This window comes from Ricinus communis, chromosome 8, assembly GCF_019578655.1.
Source record: "Ricinus communis isolate WT05 ecotype wild-type chromosome 8, ASM1957865v1, whole genome shotgun sequence".
NCBI classification, from domain to species: Eukaryota; Viridiplantae; Streptophyta; class Magnoliopsida; order Malpighiales; family Euphorbiaceae; genus Ricinus; species Ricinus communis.
Window position 1 is genome coordinate 12,839,010 of NC_063263.1, and position 17,055 is coordinate 12,856,064.

At 30.7% G+C, this 17,055-nt stretch overlaps 1 protein-coding gene and 1 pseudogene across 3 annotated transcripts; both read right to left on the reverse strand.

Moving 5' to 3' along the window:
- Positions 1-60: 60 nt before the first annotated feature.
- On the reverse strand, positions 61-6,167 carry LOC8284332 (BEL1-like homeodomain protein 6). Of its 3 annotated transcripts, none has more exons than XM_002512909.4 (5): positions 5,223-6,167; positions 3,404-4,364; positions 1,979-2,358; positions 1,796-1,856; positions 61-1,049 (listed from the first exon to the last, which is right to left on the reverse strand). In XM_002512909.4, the coding sequence occupies exons 2-5, from the start codon at positions 4,292-4,294 to the stop codon at positions 348-350; spliced, it is 2,034 nt and encodes a 677-aa protein (XP_002512955.1). In that variant the 5' UTR covers positions 4,295-4,364; positions 5,223-6,167; the 3' UTR covers positions 61-347. The 3 variants fall into 3 exon arrangements, with proteins under 3 accessions (XP_002512955.1, XP_015570902.1, XP_048233632.1); XM_015715416.3 differs by having other exon boundaries at positions 3,404-4,376; XM_048377675.1 differs by having other exon boundaries at positions 3,404-4,488.
- Positions 6,168-13,818: 7,651 nt separating this feature from the next.
- On the reverse strand, positions 13,819-16,113 carry LOC8284333 (annotated as a pseudogene).
- Between the last annotated feature and the right edge of the window lie 942 nt (positions 16,114-17,055).

Genomic DNA, 17,055 nt, shown 5'->3' on the forward strand with positions numbered 1-17,055 from the left:
AAACGTGGCTCAGTTACAGAAGTATTTTAGGTCATTATCAAAATCACAATCACAACAATATGCCAATTTTGACCATCTTTATTTCAAACCAAGACTTTTTTTTGTTCCTTTTGTTTTTCCCTTTTTTGACACAAAAGTTATCATTAATTGTACACTTCCTTCCACATATTAGATAAAAATATGTATCTTTACAATATATGCTAAGCCTCCAACCAATTCCTTTCAAAATGCTACAACTGTGTTTTATGCACAATCACCACTTGAAACTGAGATGAATCTTCCTAAAGGAACAGAAAAAGTCGGCTGCAACTGTCCCCAAGTAATTCAAATATGACCCGTGTGATTATTCATGCTACGAAATCATGTAATAAATGGGAGGAACTAAACCTATGTTCCCTGTTCCCTGGATTCAGGCAATCAAAATCAGTGGTCTCAGCACCTACGGAAGATGCTGCTGCACCATAGATATCATCCCCTCTCATCGGAACAAAACTGTGATGGGTTGTGGCAGACATCGGCAAGCTACCATCATCACAGTGCTGCAACCCCAGTGTAAGAGACACTCCACTTCCACTCCCAAACCTCGCTACCTCCGACATTTGATAAGCAGCAGCTGCTGCTGCCATGAACCTATTACCACCCCCATCGGAGTGAACAATGGCGTCAGGGAAAAGACCGCAATCATCCATACTGGGCCTTTGCTCCTCCCTTAGCCTGAGTAATCCATAATCAGTAATCGCCTCTCCACGCATGATATTATGGAAATTGCTTCTTGTAGTTGATCCTGCCATCTCTACATCAGAAGCATGGACAGATTTGGAATCCATCAATGGTCCAGCACTACACCTTTCAGTTGCTACTGAGCTAGCACTTTGTTGCATTTCTTCCTCTCTATCTTCAGATGTTCCCATGTCGCCTTTTGTTACTCTGGCTGCATTTTCAGAAGAAGAGTTGGAGTCCATCTCTACATCACCAATCTCTTCTTTGTACATCTCTTCAACCATGGGTTTCCAAAGACGCACTCGTGCATTGATAAACCAATTTGAGACCTGAGCAAGGCAACAGATATGCCTCAGCATTTCACAAATGGAACACATAGAAGTGCAGAATATCGTAGCGGATGATATTGTTTGGATGGGCAAGGCACATGACTATGAAAAGGACTTGACGCCAGAAGAAAAGTTACTGATCCAAATTTTACTCATAAAATGGTAAACCATCCTATTAGTATCAACATTTAATGAGAATATGCAGATATAGCAAATGTTTTCAACAGAACTACTGAATGTCTTAAAATGGTCAAATTCAATAGACAGGAAACACTCCCAACTTACAGAAAGCAATGCCAAATCTTCATCACCCACTTTGTTGCATGAGGCTCGTGTTTAGAAATTGACTCATGTCTTTTCTAAGAAATACTAGCAACTGCTAAGTCCAATAGACTGCATTTACTATATTTCAGATATACATAGTTGCCTCTTTATAATGATTAATGACTAAATAATTCGTGAGCTCGTTCTCTATTACCAACATGCTCAGAAACTACCCTCATCACATGAGTTCTTCACTACATTTCACTTTTTTAATACTTCTCCAACAGATTACTGCCTGAATTTTCCCAACTTACACAATGTTGCACACCTAGACTCAGTGGGTCTTATAAATTTGAAAAAATTGCATGAATCAACGTTTCAGAAAAAGTGACTTGTACTTTGACTCACTTTTGATGAAAAAAAGAAAAGGCGCTCTAGTTCACTGTGCTGATTGCTAGATAAATATGTTCAGTTCATTTTACCTGACTTCTAGTCAAGCCCGTCTGCCTTGCCAGCATGATCTTATCAGAATCCTTCGGGTAACTGGTGAACATCAGAAAATACTATTACTACAATTGAAGAACAAAACTTTCCAAGAAACAGGAACGACACAATTAAAAGACTAAGAGTAGAAGTTATTGTTGGAGGATTTATGGAGGATTTACGGGTGAAGGAAATGCTCAAACAACCAAGCACGGAGAATTGAAACGGAGCTTTCAGGTAAACCCCTTTGTGGCCTCCATGCATGTTGCTGCATCATTCCAAGCTGCTGAAGAGCCCTCTGTTGCCTGAGCTGCTGATCCACATACCGCAGCCGAGTTATTCCAACCCCTTTACCATTTTCTGATGTTTCTTGCTCCCCAAGGCTTTTACGAGTTGCTCGAATTTGGCCACTTATTGCATCAAGCAAGCACCGAAAGTGGCGAGATATAGTTTGGAGGGCAAGTGCTGTGTATGGTTTAGCTGCCCCGCATCCTGCTATCACATCAAAAGATGACACCACAATCTGCATCTGGTGATAGTACTGTTTGTACCTTCTATCAACCTGTTAAAATGGAAGAGGTATTGTTAGACCTTATAAAAAAAGAGAAGAGGTGATAATCATTGCAATACCAATAGAACTTGCACAGAGACAAACAGCGACATCGTTACAAGAGATCTTACTATTTTAGTTGGGAAAGCCCTAGACAAAGGACAATATAGCGAACTATTCCATAAAACAAGAGAATCAGCGATGCATAGACATGAATTGTGATAGTTCTCTTGAGGGACATCTCATACATGGGACATCAATCTAGGCTTAGCTATGGTGTAAAAGTCACATACAATATGAACAATATCACCTCCATTTATATTGCAGAACTAGAAGAAAATCGATTCCAAAGTGCTACATGCACCTAGAAATCTTAAGTTCAAGGCGCATGGCTTCTTCTTTTAAATAAAAAAGACTATGCCAAGGTTCCTGAGACAAAAGTGCCAAGCTCTTAAACATCTTTTTGGGGGAAAACCTTCTTCCAACCCGAGTGATTATCTCTTGAAATTCCACTTTTTGGATCCACTTTATGTTTCCTAACTCTAACGAAAGAGTATCTCCACAAGACAAAAGTGCCAAACTTTTCATTAAAGAACATACAGTAGCATGACCCATAAATGAACTGCCAACCCCTTAAAGAACAAATAATAGCATAAACTATGACAAAATCATCTATAAGCTGGAATAAGCAGTACATTTAAGCAGCATTATTCTAGTGTGACAACTTCCCAGTAAAAAAATCAAAATGGCTTAATTACTAGCAGTTTCCTTTTGCTCACTTTTGCAAAAAGCAAATTTTAGCGAATCATGCACCTCATACTTCTTCAGCCTGTATGCTCAGTGACATTGAAAGACAGATAGAGAAAACTAAACATTAATCAAGTTAACATAGTCAAACTGTTCTTAAGAATTTAGAATATTGTTACCAAGATTTTGCAACAAATTGACAAAATAGCTGCATCAATGCAGAGAAAGGCATAAAATTATCTTCTACGGTTCAATTATCACACAAGTAAGCGGAAGATATAAAATAGACTCTTGAACTTATTGGACTTACCTCGTCCAACATGGACAATAGCTTTGTCAACTTATTCTGCAATTCTTGTCTTTCACCATGTGAAAGCTCATTTGGTGAGTTATTGGTTGATTCCTGAGGGTTGGATGAGCCATCCTTTGATTTTCCATCACCCTCATTTGAACTATTCATCCCATGCTCATCTCTGTTTTGGTTTTTCTCTTTGTCAGGCTGCTTCAGAGCTTTTCGAACACTGACAACTTCATCAAGCAGTTGTTGTGCTGCCTTAAGATACTTAGAACTTGGAATAGTTCTTGCAACACTTGTTATTCCATATGGAGATAAAGCCCCTTTGTTTGAATCTTGATTACCTCCTGAAAACCCAGGTGGCAGATATTCAGCATGTTTCGGTTCTTCATCTCTAGATGAGCTATTCCTGCCACCTCCCTCACCCATAATTGATGGAGTAGGACTTAGGAATGAAGCCAAGCCTGGACTGGGGTTCCTATAGGAGATGGAGGGCATTTGGATTCCGGATGGAATTTGCGTGCCAAGGCTGAGGGACAAGCCCTGGCCTTGCAAGTTCTGGCCACTAAGAAGAATGCTGGAAGGTCCAGCCATTGAATGCATAACTAGCATCTCATTTCTACCATCCCTCCATGCATTTAAATCATGCTGCCCCATTCGTGATCCACTGAGATTTGACAAGATTTCTTGCTGCTGCGGGGTTGAATCTGAAGCCTCCACAGACTGAATCTCAATGCAGTTGTTTTGTTGCTGGGAATTCCCTGCCAAGGTATCTGAGTATGATCCAGCATTCATATACATCATCACATTGCCAGGAAGAACTGGAGCCTCTGAATATGAACCTGGCATATATATCATCGGCACGGCCTCTCTTTGATTATTTGTACTAGCATAATATGTAGCCATATCTATTCTTTAGTCTTCAGACTTTCCTCCCTGGTTACTAACGTCAGAGATTACATAATCATCCGAGCAACTGAAAAGGCCACTGGAAACGGGTTCCATCACCAACAGCTATAAGAATGTCTCAAATTGGAAAAAACAGAAGTGCAGAATTTGAATTTGGTACTTTTAAGTTACATGCATGTTTCACGCCCTCCCTTGGTACAGGAACAATTCACAAGGAAAATATGCAAAACAATCAATTAGCATAAAGCTGAAAACCATAGACACTAAAAGCAGATTCTCTACACTCATGCACTCTTTAAGTGTTCATGGTTACAATGGTCAACAGGCAACGATGCAGATAATTTGAAAAAGGAATTAAGACAAAACAATCATAAGATAGATTTGTCATTTGGTTTTAGGATTTCAAAGGAAAATACTAACAAAAGTATTTATCAGTGAGAAATTTCTAGTTACAACATAATAAAAAACTCTCTTTATACTAACTAGCTCAAGAGAATTACAGCAGCAACAAAATCCTACACCCAAAGTTCCCCTTCAAATCACCAATAGAACACGAACTAAGAAGAAGGAAACTGAAAAATTGAAAATTTCAAAGAAAATAATTATTAAATGAAGCCCAAGAAAGCTGTTTAAGAACAAAAACTACCAGATATCCAACTACCAAGAAAGAATATATAAATTTTTCCTAAATATGACATAAATCAAAGCAGGAGGCAAGACAAAACCATTATCTGCAAATCCCAATAGTTATTCAGTTTAAAAAGAAATATGTTACAATCCTATGATTACCATTCCTATCTCTCTTCCTCCAGGCAAAGAGAGAGAAAAGATATATATATATATATATATGAAAAAGAAAGAATAAAAAATTAAGAATTCAGCAAAACAGGATAAAAGGTCCAAGAATTGAGCATTAAAAAATTACCTGAAAATCAGTAACACTTGTGGGTGCTTTGGGGAACAGAAAACCTCAAAAACACCACTTGATCTGCTGATAAACAAATCTGATGATCCCAATACAATAAAAATGACAACAACACAGCACTTCACTTTTTATTACACACTTTCTATTCAACTTTGCATACAATTTACAAAGAATTATACAGCAAGAATAATAACAGATAAAAATCCTTCCTTTCTTATTTTTTAATTAAAACAAAAAGAAAAAGAAGAGTGACAATTGGAAGTAGCAATGAATAAATTTCCTCACTTTTGATCTTTTTCTCTCATCACATATTCTCTAACCATCATTTCATCAAAACCCCACGTGAGCATCTTCCTTCCCTTTCTCTTTCTATTTCTCTCTCCTTTTTTTTGAAAGAAAAAAAGAAACTGAAAAAAAATGATAACTTTCTCTTTTTGGCTATCTTTGTGTAACTTTCTGAAATAGTTTTTCTTTTTCCACTTTTTAGAGGGTTTTGGCTTTTGGGTCTTGCTTGAAATTAACCCCAGTTGAATAAGAAGAACTGAAGAAGTGGTTGGGAGCTTGACTTCTTATTGTATCTGGTTATTTGTTGTAGTTGATTTTGTTGCTGTTGCTGTTGCTGTTGAGACAATTGCTTCTTGTTATTGTTGTTGTTGTTGTTGTTGCAATTCTTGAGTTGGGTTCTTTCTTTCTCTTTGGCTGGTTGATTGAAGATTGTGTGTATGTGTTTGGTTAAGGAGTTCAATCTCTAACAACCAGTTGGTAGACCTAAAACCCTCCCTTAAACCCCATAAAAAAAAACACCATTACTTTCTTTCTCTGCTTTCTCTCTCTAACCAGCTAGCTGCCTGTCTCTCTCATCCTTCAGCATGGATGATGGAAGGTCTGCCTTTACTGCAATATCCACCATATAACCATATTCTATTCTTTTTCTTTCATTTTTTATTCAATTTGTTGGACATAAGATATTATTTGTGTAATAATAATATTTATTTATTTGCTGTACTTCTTTTATTGGGTATTCATTTGTTTAATTTATTTGTTTGTCTGTTTGTTTGTAATTCTTTTTTTTCCCTTTAGATTTGAAATGTAAGAACAGCACTATTAGGTGCCCATATCACTATATTTGTCCTTTTGTTCTAACTAATTTTCAGTTTTTGCACTGGGGTCTGTCTTCTGTTGTTTTCCTATTTCTCACCCTCTTGTTTTCTTAAATTCTTTGTCTTCATAATTTTCTTTAATAGGAAAAAAATTATTTGCCTAGCATGTCTCCCAATCTAAGTTAATAAACTAATAAGTAATAAATATAAATATACAGTATATATATAATATGAAATCTTATTTATTTAGTAATATATATATATATAATTAAGCTTCAAATTGAATTTAAACCCAAAAATCAATTAATTGTTTTTACAAATCAAATTTAATTTAAAAATTAATAGAAACTATGCATCAAAAGATAAAAGTTTTTCTTACTTCAATATCATTAGCAAATGTAAGATGTAATTAAAATAATAATAATAAAATGAAAAGAATTAGTAACAGGAGAAAACCTTTCTTTTAACAATTGGAAATGCAGATTTCTTGTGATAAACCAAGTATTAATCCTAGTTTAATTTAGATTATGGTCTTGATTATATTATTACGTAAAATAATCTATAAATTGATGCTACTTTTAATGTCTAATTGTTATTTTACAAAGTATTTAGGTATTTGAATTGTAATCCAGCGAATGGAGCAAGATTCATATTCTCAACCAGCAAAAGCTCAGGACCATGAGGGTGCCATGAACATGAGCCTGGTACTTATGTTTTTGATATCACTAAATTATCCAAATTATCAGCACATGGAAGAAGACGAAGGTGGTTTGTTTATCTCACCTTAAACTGTAAATACACTGCAAAATTCAAGCAATCAAAAAAGTTTAAAATTCTATTTAAAAAAAACAGGAATTCATTGGCTAATAGTTTAACAATTAAATACATACACATATATACTAAAGTTTCTAGTCACTGGCACCCCCTCCACAAACTTAATTTATCAATTATCATGCAGGAAAAGAGCCCAGAGTTTATTTTAATATGTGTATTAATTTTCTTACAAACGAGATTAAAATTTATATATTTTTTAATAATATTTTTATTAGTTTATTAATTAATATTTCTAATATTATTCTAATTTTAATCTTAAAAATAAAATATTAATAATAAATTAAATTCTAATTAGTGATATTTATCCTATAAATTAAGTAAATTAATTAAATTTTAATATTATATTAATTATAAATTAATTTATTTAATTAAATAATAATTTTAATTTTAAAAATAATATTTAAAATATTAAATTTACTAATAAATTAATTTTTTTATCATATAATAATTTTTGATTTTAAAAAATAAATATCAATTATATTAGTATTATTAATTTATATAATATTATAATTAATTAATAAATATTTTTAGAATAATTCTTATATTAGTACACTAATAAAATCTTAAAATATTAAAAAATTAAGAAGAAAGATAAAAAAAATATCTATTCTATTATTACTTTTAAAAAATAATGAATAAATATTAAATATTTAAAAAATTTATTAAATTTTATTTATAAATACAATAACAATCATGCAACGCTGACTAGTAGTTCGTAATTATTGATATTTTTATTTTAGATTGGTCATTGAACAATTGAAATATATTAAATATTAATAAAGTATATTATTATTATTATTATTATTATTATATTATAATTTAATAATTAATGTATTTAACAGATTTAAATTATTAAAATTATAATGATTGAAAACTTTAAAAAAAGTTATGACCAAAGTATTCAAAAAATAAACTATATATGTAATTTAATTACTAATGAATTATTACATAAAAAATATTATATTGACTTGGGATTATTCTCTTTCTATCATAATAAACCCGATTCCGTACAATTTTTTTAAAGTAATAATTACATAGCCATTAATGTTTATTTATCTTTTTATCTTGAAAGCTTGTACTAATAAAATTGTAACTCTTTAACATACGATTTAGGTAACATTTTACATGCATGTACTCACAAATATATGCCAGGAATTTAATAATTTATATGCTATTTCTTTCTATTTTCTTTTTTGTTTTTTCACAAAAAGAACGTAACTATCTTTTCTTATCTCAAAAGTGCAACATCAAATGCTAAGATTTTTACCCCAAAAATCTCATATTTCCTTTCAATCAAATTAAATTCTCATAACTTTATACCAATTAATTGACAAATGACGTAAGTTTTTATTTATTTATTTATTTTTTAAAAATAAAATAGATGAATCCAACAAATGCTTGTAATAGTTCTCTCCATGTCTTGTTTAAGAAAGCATTCCACAAAATGATATGATATGAGCAAAGAGAATGTGCATGTGCTTGGACTTTCATGGAAAAGTTCCAAAAATTTCTCTAAATCCCTTTCATTTTTCTCAAATGAGATTAAATAGTATTGACCTTTTGGTAATAAAATCATGGGTCATTTTCTATTTGATGGTGTAAACTATAATAGAAAAGGGGAAAAAATATTAAAGAAACAAAATATTGAGTCATAGTCCTTGCCAATACCCTCTATTTATATGAAATTAAGCAATTTTGGGAAATGGTGATGGGTCCTATGATTCCTATTGAAAGGCAATTTTACAAGATTAGTATTTTATTGTGGACCCTTTTTTTATTGTTGCAAAATTTATTGTTATTGAATGATCAATGGCACATATTAAATAACATCTTTTAATGGTTAGTGGATGACCTAAAATTACATTTTGAATCCATCAAATTGTTCTTTGATATTGATTAAGAGGGACGTAGGTCCATTTCACAATTTCATCTAAATGATACTACTAATTTATGCTTTTGTTTTAGAGTGTCTACGTATATAACTTCATATCCCCATGAAAGACAATGACAATGGACATAAGATGTGTCACTCCTAATAATTTTGACCAAAATTCAATAATGATGGAAAAAGAAATTGAACTATGATTTTTAATATATGGATTAGCACAAGATTAGCAACCTAATTGAGATTAGACAAGATTAAATTAATAAATTTAATTATTAAAATTATCACCAACTAACTAACTAAAACACAAGTGGGCAATTTACACACATTGATTAGCTTAAAAGATAAAACAAATGCAATAATTATGACTTGCAAATCTAAAATTGCTAACAACCGCTTGTAGCTTATAACTCAAAATCCAAAGGAGAGAAGATTTAAGCAAGTTTGGTATTAAACTCAAAAAAAATAATAATAGTAATAATAGTAAAAGAAAAAAAAAACCCATTTGTGTATGTATTGTGTTCTTCTTGATCGTGGGCTTAAAGAGGTTGCTTGTGTATTATTAAAAAGCTAACTTTTAAATTTTAAAAAAATATAATTATCTATTAGATAATAAAATTTAATTGTTGATTTTCAATCTAACGGTCAAAATGATTTATTATATTCAAATTAACATTAAGATATCCTAATCCATATTTCTTTAGATTTTAGTTTATAACTAAAAATTGACTTAAAAGATAGCATTATTTAATCTAAAATTTGAATACAAATCAAAATAATAGATTACGTATCAACTTCCATCTCCAAAAAGGATCTCATGCTATTCTTCAATTTAACTGTAAATTTTTGCACTAAATTAGGCATGATAAATTTTTACTTTCTTATTTTTATTGATGAAATTGAGTAATACTAATTAACTAAGTAACGAATACATTCACATTCAAAATTGGAGTAAAGTATCCTTATCCTAGTTAAACTATTTTCAATTAATTTTTAAATAACTTACTAATAACCGTAATATTAGAAAAATTGGAATAATATGAAATTTAAAAAAATTATCATAAATATTTTTTTATTCGTTAAAAAAAAAAAAATCAAATTTCAGAGGGGTTGAGCCTCCACTGGTCTGCACATGGGGTCCGTGCATGAAAATAAGTGGGGGATATGAATATGGGCAGATATGCATCACCTTGAATATGGATAAAAGGGTATGGCATTATATACTGAATAAATACGTAATTGTTTTTTTCTTTTAAGAAAAGAAAAAAAAAAAAAGAGTTATTGGGAGAGTAATTTTCGGATTAACCATGAGCTTTGAGTAGTTTTACCATTTAAATAGGTAATTGTTGTCCATTTAAAAGATTTATATAGTAATAAGATGATGCAGTTGGCATATTAAAAAGCCATTAATCCAAAGGTAGCATTTAATTTTCTTAACCCTTATATATATATATATATATATATATGTTAGAACTGTCACATAAAATCAAAAGAAAAGAATAACAAATTTGTGAAACATCTTTTTGAGTGACATTTTATATTCGACCATATATATAAAGTGGGCTATATTTGAACAATTAGACTACATATAATGATATATGCACCTCAATCACCTACTTTATTACAAGTATAAGCATTTAAAACACTTATCACATGTAGCGATGGCTTCGGTTTAAATCAAATCAGATTTACGGAATAAACTGAATCAATTTTAAAAATAAATTGAATCGAAACTAATTTTTTAAATAAATCAAAATAATTAAAATTTAAGATCACTTTAAAAATTTTATATTAAAAATAAGAATAAAATTTAATAAATAATTAAAAAATTAATTATTTAAATTAATTTTATTTTTTAGCATTAAACCGAACCAAAATAACATTATTTTGATTTTTAAAAAAATTGAATTATGTATGGCCGTCCCTAAAGGCATATTGGTTGAAGTAGATTCTTCTTTTTTATCAATCAAAACCTCTTCCCAAACCGTACAAGCTTCTTACAAAGCATACGGCTTTCTGGGTGTAGATGATGATATCTATACAGATAGATCTTATATATTGTAAAATGAAAAAAAGTACTACACGAGTGGATATATAGAAATCCAAATCCGCTGAATCGCTCATATTATGCTCTTCTACATCCTAGGTCTGAATAAATTAAATTTATAAAAAAGACCGAACCAAATTAAACCGAACAAAAATTGATTTGGTTTGATATTTGATATTTTTGGAATTTTGCTCACACCCAGACCCATGCATGGGTTGGGTTAACCTTTTCTACACCGTGATTAGACAAAAGCTTGCAGGATTATTCGTAAAGAAAATTCAGTTTATGCATTTTAAAATACATTATATAATCCCTCATTCAACCAAAATTAATTAATTTGAAAAAAAAATCAAAGAGCCAACTGTAATTTAGCCTATAGTAGTTGGGTCGGTTATGAAGATATATTAATATAATATATATTACTATATAATAATTAGCTAATCAAGCCAATTAACTAAAGTACATTATTGCTTTATCTTTGTTGACAAGTAAGAAGGTTAAAAGTACTGCTGTTGAACACAGTAGATGATTAAAAATTATTTGACACGTGGCAGTTTGATTACAAGATTAGTTAATTTCGTTGATTAATGATTACTGAAGTTTAACACTTGGCATGTTGATTATGTAATTAATTAATTAATATATTATCCTTCTGGTATGGAAGTGAACCCCATATTAGTTTTACAATAAACTATATTAAGAAAGAGTTGTACTTTCATATCTAGCCCCTGAACTTTGTAAGTAGGCTCAATGTGATAATTTCTAACCTTTGTGGCCAATTTAGGGCAAATATTTACATTTTTGGCTCATTTTAACATTTTTCAAGAAAATGTGCATACTATAACAAGCGCATAAATATGACCAAATTGAGTCTAAAGGATAAATAGAAGGCAAAATTAAGCTTGTTCATATAAATATTAATTACATTTTAAACTTTATAATTTTAATAATTTTATCTAATAATTTTAAATAAATTTATAATTATTTTTTTTTAAATATGTCTAAATTGAGCTTGCACAACAAATTTAGTGGTCAAATTGAATCGCATGATGGAAAAGTCTTGAATAGGAAAGCATTCAATGTATGAACTCAACCTATGTTCAAGAGCTTGAACAATGAAGTGAAAGCTCTAAGCTAGCTCAGTTAAGTGGTTAAATAAAGCTAATGCAAAGAGTTAGATAGCCAAATTATACTATTTTTTCACAAGAAAGAGAATGCAAACGCTTTCTTAACTAAAAAATAGAGTCCAAATAAGCTAGAAAATGTAAGACTGTGAGCTAAATTGGCTTTAAAGTTTAAGAAAGCCCAATTTGAAATTATTTGCAAAGTTGGGGGATCAAATTAGCATCTATTTCAAAAAATTAATATGTTTTTCTTTCCTCTCTCACTTGAAAGATATGGTTTTTCATTTGATGATGTTAGCTATGACATATATATGACCCACTCTGAGATAATTTATTGTGGGTTCTAACATTTATTTTTAATTATAATTTATGGGTCCCATATTGCAAAGTCTAGGAGGCAATGTGCCTTTGGGAGGCCACTTTGTTTTGTTATTATGATGACAAATGCTTGGTTTTGCTCATTCTTTTATGCCCAAGGGTGGACTTATTCTTTTCACTATTATAATCCTTGCTTTCACTTAAAACACAGAGAAGATCAATGCCATTTTGCTCCTGGGTTTTCAAGCTTTTATGTTTTTATATATATATATATATATATATATATATATATATATATATATATAATTATTTTGTTGCTTTCAAGCTTGGTGTATATTTTGTATCATGCATGATTCTTTGTTGTTGTTGGTATTATCATTATTATAATAATTATTATAACATGCATGAAATCTGAGGACCATTTTTGGAATTTGTGGCATGCCTTAGGTTTATTTGATAGTGCATGAAAAGTAGGGTATGGAGGATTTTGATTTCATCAGTAAATTTCTAAATACTGACACAAGGATTCATGTTTCCACTTGCAAGAGCTCTTTTGTGGCCTTGGTGCACGAAAATCTAAACATCAAATTGCAATTTGGAGATGACATTTTTTTTTTCATTTTACCCTTCTCCCATAAGTCTTGATGATAAGGCTTTTATGTTTTGTATCTTATTACATATATAAATATAGAATATATTTTATTTTTAATATTTTAGTTCTCGAGAATTGTCTTTATACATACCTTATTGTAATTTAAGGAGTTTCTTTACAAAAATAGTTAAAATAGGAGAAAATAAAAGGAAGAGATAGAAATGTAAGAAAAATAAGATATTTGAATAATTCTTTTGTTATGATAGAAAAGGATTCATAAGTTTAAAGTTTATGATTAGAAAATTGAATTAGATTAATCACTAATTGATTTTATTAGAGTTAGAAAAAAGAAATTGATCATTAATTGATTTTATTAAAATTAAAAAATTAATCACTAATTGAATCTATTAAAATTAAAATATTAAATTAATTATAAATACAATTAGAATAAAATAAAGTTAATAATTACTTATTAATTATAAAAATATTTATCTTGAAATTTACTCCGGATCACTAAGGAGGGTGGTACATCACCAAAATCATGTTCTGTGCATGGTGCTATGATTACATTTTGTTTATCTCAAAACAGCATTTGCAATTACCATACTCAATCTTGTAAAAATTGTGATACAACACCAAACTTATTATCCACTAGCTAGTAGTTATTAATTAATTAAAGCCTTAACTTTGCACAATTTATTGGACATGATAGAGCAAGTATTTCTTGCTTAAAAAGGATAAAATTTCATTGGAAACTTGTTCAGCTTTCTCCTGATGGATAAAATGGTGACCATCAATCACAGAACCTTCAAGGTTAGGTACAAGACTTTTCATTATTTTCTCCATTAATGCAGTCCTTTGTCCCAAATGCTACAAACCCAACATCCTTGTCACCAACTATCAATTTTGTAGGCACAGTAATTTTGCTTTCTTGCCATGGTCCAAGAAGCCCCCAGTTCCTGCCAAATTTTACAGCTATCAGAACTTTCCATTTCCACTAAAGACTGTGTTACTATCAAAAGTAATCTTCTGCCTGCAATATAATTATTGATTAAGACAAATTGAAGAGTACTACTTTTATAAAACACATAGTATAGAACAACATGAATTTATAACAAATAAAAACAGAAACAATAAGAATTCCAACAAAAATCTGATATAAGGGTAAAACAATATGAATTTATTAACTAAATTTATGTTTTCATTTATGTCAAAATGATTAACAGTAGAATATATAAACTCGAGATCTTAGAGTTCCGGAGACAACTCCATTGCTATTGGGTGAACATTATATATCTTTTTCTAAATGGTATATCATGTTAATTCACTTCAGAAATAATAAAATAACAGAAGGGGAGAATTATCTAATTGTGTAGATCTTTTATTAAAAGAAAACAAATATAATAATGATAACAACAATATTAACAGTAAGGTCTTACATGTTCATAGCACGATAGTAGTTTAAGGCTCCTGTGAAACCAGTTTCTTGGAATTTGCTAGCAGAAAACTGGAGTTCTTCTTCAGCAACCCATGAAGCCAAAGAAGATGGGGTTTCAAGAAAATCTATAAACAGTTGGCCAGGAGGTGCTGCTAGAACATCAGGAGCAGCATCGATCAGTAGAAACTTCTGTAATATCGTTACTGAATCATACTTAGCAAAATGACTTTTCTGCTCTTCCTGGCTCCTATAATTAGTACACAATTAAAATTAATGACATATTAATAACTATACAGTGTTTCTTTAGTTTTCTCTTCAATCTTTATAAACCCTTTTACCTGAAACTGAGAAATGTAGAAACCTTCTCCGAATTTTTTGAAAATTTGAGATGGCTCGAGTTGTGGGGAACGTGGACGATCGACAAGGGATGCCCAAGTTAACAAGTCCCTTGACGCTATCTGGCCTGAAGAGGCAAAGATGCCATGCAATTTTTGTACCCTAGTCATGGCCTATAACAAATGCCTGTTGAGAACCACTTTTCCTTAGCAGAAACACTCAATGTATGACTTGAATTTCAGCAAGACCGTACAATTTGGAAGCATGCCATATATTTTAATAGTGGGGATCATATTCCTAAGCAAAATGAGATGTATAATCAATGTTGTTTCTCCTGTGGTTTTACTGGTTCTTTCATTAAAGCTTCCCATGTGCTAGAATTTATGCTGCTATTTGTTTGTAGTTGTTAGGTCTCGTGTGAAACACAAGCCTCTCTTGTCCTACTTCAATATCGACAGCCTCAAACTAGTACTTGTCTGCTAAAGTATTATTGAGTTTCAATACTTTGTCGCAAGGTCAATGATGATGAGATGAAATCGTGAATATTTGCTCAATCTATGGCAAGCTGACTGATTTTTCAGTTGATGATGAAATGGGATTTTATAAGCAAAAGTTTCATTTATGCATCCTTTTACATGTATATAAAATATTCAATCTTATGTAATGGTCTCACATTGTACTGTGCTGAGTGCCTTTTTTGAATTGTTTTTACAATATATTTAATCATATTAAACTTCCATATTAAGTAAGATTTTTCACTTTAATATAAGCTAAATTCTTTAGGTACTCTTAGTGCAGAATAGTCGAATGTTGAGAGAGTGACTAGTAATTTAAATTACTCTATATTAGTTCTATGGTATATATAAATAAACAAGATAAATAAGTTATGTAAAAATAATAAGAAAAAAAAATTAAAAAAAAATAGATGAGATGATAAAGATTTATTTTAGCTTAATTAAAGTTTGAATTTGAATATTAAATATATAACTGCATTAAAATTTTTATAATAGTGTTTTGCTATCTGTAAAGGCTCATCCAACATACTCCATGATAACTCTAGATATATGAGTCGAAGTACCATAACCTCGCATATCAGGTGCCACCCCATGAAAACCATCTGCAGCCGGGTGATTAATCTGGTAAATCCAGGTCGACCATAGCTCAGGAAATCCATGAATAAGGAGGACCGGAGGCCCTTCTTTTCCTGCTATGTGCATCCATACTCCATTACAGTAGATTCTTCTGTGCTTTACTTCACGTGGGTGAACTTTGAATATATATATATATATATATATATATATATGAAAGAATTGGCTAATTGACATGTGACTTGTCAATGGACCATGCCTAACTTTGCAAATATAGTCAGAAGGTAGCCTGCCCCGGCTAATTCTTTTTTCTACGTTGGACACACAGATGTTCGATCAAGGAGCTATTAAATGGGCTAACGGTTTATGATGAACCAATACAAATCACATTTGTGATCTTAACAACACTTTCTATTTTTTCATTATCATTATTCTTTTGCACTTCAGAATTAGTTGCTGAATTTACCATGTATGTATATATCTAGTATTTTAAAAATCAAACTAATAAAGAGTTTAGTGGTTGATTCAACTGATTGAATTGGTTGGACCGTTAATTTAATCAATCTATTAAAATATTTTAATTTTTAAATATATTAAAGTCGGTCTTTATCAATTAGTCTAATAAAATAGAAGTATAATGATTAATTAAATAAATTATTATTATAAAAAGTATATTATTACTTCAATTGCTTTTATACTTATTTTATAGATAGTCAAGCTTTGCAATATTGTTCACGTACTAATAATTTTCCTTCTAAAAGGATGCCTAGTAACTTTGAAAATGGAGCAGGGATAAGATAGAGTAGGAGACAGAATCGAAGAAAACAAACTTGAGGTGGCTGGCCGAGTAAGCAATTGCCTGTGAGCCCCTACCACTAAATTAAGTAGAGTAATTTTATTGAATTTGTTTGTATTATTTACTCTTTGGGACAAATCCCAATTGGCCGCCAATTTTGTGAATATGCTCAATTTGGTCATATCACTTTCACCATGAATTTAGCTAAAGTTTATGTATTTTTGGTTTATTTAGATCTTAAGTGTGAGGTAAGAGAACGTGTAACATACACAACT